Below are 6,000 nucleotides of genomic sequence, written 5' to 3'. Positions count from 1 at the left end.
AGCATACTTACGACCGTTCGATGTTGGAAGCGTATTGCATTTCTATTGGCAGCGTTCTGCTACGTTGGTCCACTGAACATGCCCCTGGGCGTCACTAGTTGCCACAAAGCAATAAACCACGCCCATTTCTACAATTTCTCTTCAAATCTGATTGGCATGCTTTATACATAACCATATTAAATTAAGACCAATATTGACTTTGTGGCTGTGGTAACTAGTGAACCTCCCCATGCCCACGGATTTGCGATGACGTAGAGACAACAAACAGTTGTTGGACTTGAGTAAGCTAATGCTAGCTAGCACACGGACGAGGAGATAAAACAGCATATTTGCATTCAAGCACTTCTCGGGGGGAACGTCAATAAACGGCACGTCTTTGTTTTACAGTAACAATCGAAAAGGAGAGTATTGCTCTACAGTTAAATAATTTTGGGCACGAACTAAAACATGCTCCGGACTATGACGCTTGTTTTTTCCTTGCCTATTCGGGGATTGCGATGCGAGATGCTCCGGTGAGACCGTGAGCGACATTAGGAAATCATTTTTAATGTTTTTTTTTTTTTAATAGAATGATAAACTCGAAAACAAAGCATTTGGGTCTACCGAAAGGTACATACAACTAAATTGTTCTAGATGTCATTGTTGGGTAACTACTTTAGCTAGGTAGCTAGTTTGCTTAATGCACAATGCATAGTATTTTGCTAACGTAATGGAGGCACCGTGAGCGAATTGTACAGTTTTAGCTAGTTAGCCAGGTAACGTTAGCTGGTCACTCAATATATAGTTAGAACGTTAGCTAGCTTCCACATCCACTGACGAACAAAATACAGAATACTAAAAACGGCTATCTATGCACTTCATTATCTATCGTGGTTACCTAGCTAGCTAAAGAAGTATAAGGTAGATTGAGACTAGCTACTGTCGCAGGAGAATACGTTACTTCTCGGTTAGGATTTGTTTGTCACAGTCGTTTGACACACGGTGTGTTGCCTTTAGGTCTTGATAATTTGACAACTATTTACAGTTGCTGGACATTGGATATGGTCGATTTATCAAAGGTTTTCTGAATTTCAGGCTATAAATATTCCGAATTGCAGGAACGCATCACGTATCAAACCAGTCAAGAAATTATATATTGAAATAGTTGTGCATGTGAGCACAAATAGCTGTTTTGTCAACCAATTACTTTTAACACTCAGAATGCACTTTATATTGTCGTTGTTGTCAAAACAAAGTTGTAAACATTCTCGATGAAAGTACTTATTTTACAAATTGTTAGCTATTTTAGGAACGAAGACCAGCATTCAAAGGCTAGACTGAAATCAACCTTGTGTCAAGTGCAGAGTTCTCGAATCCCGTCAAATTGCTAGATCAATTGCCAACACTACCTTCCTGGAAATGAAAATATGAATATCGAGGAGCAAGCTCTAGATTTGTGCAATGTCAAAATGAAGAGTAATGTCGATGACAATACTACCAATAACTCGGAAGAGATCATACCCCGGATTTCGGAACTGATGGATGGAGACTTGTGCAAACAAGGCATTGGCACCGAGGTCGCCCACACGTCCTCTCTAGCCAGGCTCACTGACAACCTGCGGGGGGAGGACAACCACCGGTCAAAAGAGACACTAGAAATCGACGAAGTGAACGGGAATAAGAACAACAGTGTCCCAAATACCCCTGCAATTGTCAGTTCTGACTTTGCCATTTCTAATGACGACCAAGAGGAGAGTATCAAGGATACAACACCATCGGCCCTCGTGTTTGCTATTGAGGAAGGGGATGATGGTGGGGATATGGACATTAGTGTGGATTTGAGCCTGGATGAAAGTGGCATGTTGGAGTCAGAACCTACGGACCAGGGACCATCCCTAGCAGAGGAGACATTCTCAAGCGGTACCAATCGAGATTCATCTACCCCAGATGTTGTCACGGACAAGGAACCTGATAAACCCTCAGAACAGGAGGACTCGCCACCTGTCATTGCCACAGGAGAGGCCCTCTCTCCAGCCCTGGATGAGGGGGATGATAAACACAAAAATGGCAAGAGGGTGACTTTTCCTTCAGATGAGGATATTGTCTCTGGAGCAGTGGAGCCCAAGGACCCTTGGAGACATGGTAATTTCTCACTCAATTTTCTAAGCAATATTTGCTGATGTGACCCTTTCATATATTTTTAGGCCTTGTTTATATGGTGTCCTTAGCCTTGCTGGGGATGCCACACAGTGTAGACTGGCGATCTACACTGACTGGCAGAGGGACACTGTCATGGAGTACCTTTATGTTGTCCCGGCCCTAATAGAGGGTTGTTGCACTCACCAGACTTTGCGCCTTTACTGTTGGATTGTAGGGTAGTCACAAATTTTACTTATTGATGAAACCACTTGTAATGTTGGAAACAAACAGCATTATGTTGTTACCTAGATTTCCCCCCCCCCCCCCCCCATTTTTTTTTTAAAGCTATAGCACCCACAATTTTACAAAGTAGGCTTTTATAGGGCCATAGAGTTTAGTCATGAAATATATGGTCTTGTAGTATCGCTATATTGATAGTGAATCCTATTGGATTGTTTCATTCAGTCTTGCTTGTCTGCCTTCCATGGTGACCATTGGGCCCATGTGATCACACCATTATACATTTCATATCAATTTCATCCCCAGGCAATACCTAGGCCCTATATACATTTGTCAGACCCCCTTGTAAAAATGATGAATTGAATCATCTTACACAAATGTCTTGACACATCAGAATACAAGGTGGGGACCAAAGCTAGTTCAACACCCAGGTCATTTTTTTTTTTGTCACTGATGTCTTCAGGACTAAAAAGCCCACTAGTTGGTGTCATCCCTTTCTTCTTATACATTTGATAATGGTTCCACATGAGTTACTTAATTTTGAGCTGGTGGAGAAAGTTCCCTTAGGCGTGTCTGTGTGTCTTAGTCGTCAACCAGACCAGGCACTCCTTAAAGGTAAGCCGTTTTAGTAGTGGGCAGTGTTTATTTAGTGAAAACATCTCAGTATTAGCCTATGTTGTTGTATGTGGCTTATAGTGATATTCCTTACGTCTACTATGGGGGTAGAGGTGTATTAATTCTGAATGGACAATTTGTTTTTCAGTTTTGTTTCCGTTTTGCATACAGAACAAATCATGTAGGACTCCCAGTCAAGTATTTGTATGCCTGTGGGTTTATTCTTTTAAAGATTCTGCAGTTTCTCTTTATTGAACATACCCTGTAGGCACCCCAAGCACTTGCAGACTAGGTTTATTTAACGTAGGAGGGTCGGGTGGGGAGATTTCAGGTATTGCAAAAAAATCAGCAAGGTTGACATGCATGTTCAATTGAATTGAAATTGTATGCATAACGTCATAGTACTATAACACCAAAACAAACCTACTCAGACAGTCATGTCCAATGAGTGTCAAGTGGATGACATTTACCATGTCACTAACTCAGTTCAATTTGTTTTACGTTAGTTCCTAGATAGGAGAACATGACTAGAAATACCCTAATTTGTGCAATTTGATTTCACGTCTAAACAGGAATTCGTTCGGTGAGTTCATTCTTGGGTAACATTCACGGCGAATGCAAACGTCCAAATGGGCAAGTGAAAATTAAACTTAATCAGGTCGCAGGCGATGTCTCTCCCCGTTACATCATGGGGTTCCTGAGTTTACAGCCACGGTCGACAAGAAGTTAACAGTTTATTTAAGTTTCAAAGGTCCAGTGGCCGGAGAGGGAGGGTGCCAGGGATATCACATGATTCAAGATAACGTTCTTCCATCAAGGGTAGCGATATGACTTATCTTGATCAGTGAGTGCATTCCTATATTTCTATCAATACAATACTATCGGTCATGTCAGTTACTCTGCCGACTAAAAATGACTGAATGGTAGTAGGGCTGGGGGATAAGGACAAAAGATTTATGATGGTATTTGACCCTTTTTTTAAATAATATAGGTTCTAAATATGCTTTGAGTAGTTCATGACTCTAGGGTGGCAGCACATACATTCTAAGTGATTTCAATGGGTCTTCATTTTTATACTGTTCAATCCAACATGAAACATATAACGTTGTCAGCATTTTCATCCATTTCTGTGTTTCCTGCAGTTTTAGTATCATTTCCACACTGCCACACAGCATGAAATGTAAGGCCCAGTTAATTGGTGAACTGTTGGAATCATGGAAATATAATGATTATTCTAATTCTATAGTTGGAGTAGTGGTCAGCACCTTGAATACATTATTGTTTGACATGACAATGAATTAATAAACCAGGGATGAATTATTGACCGGAACCAAAGTGTTTGTCAGTGTTTCCAGGTGAACCTAATTAGATGTTACATTACATGTTTTCTTTCTTCATGTAGCTAGCTAGCCAACATATTAATGTTTCGCCAATTACTCTGTAATGATAAGATAGCATTGTACAAACATGCTTATCTAGGCCGACACCAGCACTGGTACCAGGCAGTATTAGTTAGCTGTGTTTGCTCTGACCCTTGGTTCCTTTAGCAAGCTAGCTAGCCAGCCAACTAACTAGTGATTAGCATTAGCGGCTAACACAAATTATTTCAGCAACACCTTGCTAAGAAAAGACAAACTAGCAGATAGTTTACAGAGAGTAAGATACACTATTAGCTTGTGTATAGAACGCTTGTAGAAAGCAGCATGTCACCAACATTGCTGCATCCATCTGACCATGCAAAGTGAACGACAAGAACGTGCCCGTGACTCTGGTCGAGCAACTGCTCTCTCCTTGAGTGACGGGGCAGGGCTTGGTGGGGTTAGCGGCATGCAGCAAAGGAGGAGATTACTTAAGTAGCAAATAGAGTAAACTATAAAAACTGACATTGAATACACCAGAGTTTCATATCACATTTAAAAAAAAACATTTTTTGAAATGCAGTTATAGATAAAGTAAAATCTCAAACCAGTCCGTGCATCAATACCAGTATATAGTCAAATACGGTATACCGCCCAGCCCTAAATGGTAGATTCAACTCAGGCCAATGTTAAATGGCTTTAATCATGATGATAACCCATTTATTGTTACATGAATCAGTCATGCTGTTGAAGGGTTCTGCAGAAGAATGAGTGATGTTCTATATTGCTGTTTTACTCCCTCGACACGTTCATTATTTCCATTTTCACCATCTGAAACATCCAGATCTAGACATCCTAGGAAGTTTGAGCCATAGGCCTAATATTCGTAACAAGCCGGCAGTGTGCTCAATCCCCATCCGGTACCCTTGTCTGTCTTTGTCTTTCCATCCTCTTCACTGCTATTTCATGAAGGAGTAGGCCTATCCTGGATCTCTCTCTCTCTCGTTGTCCTGATTTTAGCAGTCTTTCCCAGGGTGATGTTCACTCATGGAGAAGAAGTGTGTCTAAGCGGGTGTGATAGGCAGTGACTGAACTGAGGCCCAGTAAATGAAATGTATCTCCATCCCCGCCCCCAATCCTCTTCATGGTTCACTTGAACTCATCATCGCCACAATGGATCCGGCCTGGATACTTCCTTGACTCGCTGGCCTAGGATCAGCTCTTCACAGCCCAAACCTCATCTTAGCCATCAAGAGGAACAAAACTGGCCTCAAACAGGTGCTTGGTGCTGCTGCTCTCCACCAGACCCAGCAATGGGATGCTACTCAGTATTAGACTAAACTGTAGGCTGTTATTTCCATAATGGTGTAGGCCTAGTTGTGATCGTAGCTACAAGTCATGCAATTATGTAGCTTTTCCTTGTTGTCTTACACGCTGACATTTTCAGAATGGTCACAGTTTACATGGCCATTAGGGTAACACTCACGATTGTCTGTTAAGTTTCTGCGGCCCATCGCTAGTTCAAAGCATTGACGATGTGGATAGATCACTATGCAGTTTGCCACTGAAGTACAGATCCACTCAGCATTGTAGAGCCTTGATAACATTAAAGGTGAATTTTAGTCTGAACAAATTGATCGATGACTCTGCTCCCTACATGGTGTTTGTT

At 41.5% G+C, this 6,000-nt stretch overlaps 1 protein-coding gene across 5 annotated transcripts in view; it reads left to right on the top strand.

Annotated features, from left to right (window-relative positions):
- The first annotated feature begins 217 nt into the window (after positions 1-217).
- The window catches only part of LOC124004831 (protein phosphatase 1 regulatory subunit 37-like), a 67,081-nt gene continuing 61,298 nt past the window's right edge, over positions 218-6,000 (top strand). For 4 of the 5 annotated variants that reach the window (XM_046313653.1, XM_046313649.1, XM_046313652.1 and 1 more), the window contains exon 1: positions 218-2,121. In XM_046313653.1, coding sequence (XP_046169609.1) covers positions 1,407-2,121 — 715 coding nt within the window. In that variant the 5' untranslated portion in view covers positions 218-1,406. The remainder of the gene's footprint in view (positions 2,122-6,000) is intronic. The other variant, XM_046313651.1, reaches the window with a different exon arrangement.

This window comes from Oncorhynchus gorbuscha, linkage group LG19, assembly GCF_021184085.1.
Source record: "Oncorhynchus gorbuscha isolate QuinsamMale2020 ecotype Even-year linkage group LG19, OgorEven_v1.0, whole genome shotgun sequence".
NCBI classification, from domain to species: Eukaryota; Metazoa; Chordata; class Actinopteri; order Salmoniformes; family Salmonidae; genus Oncorhynchus; species Oncorhynchus gorbuscha.
The sequence above is the reverse complement of the archived record's forward strand: the minus strand, read 5'-3'. Positions and strand labels throughout refer to the sequence as shown.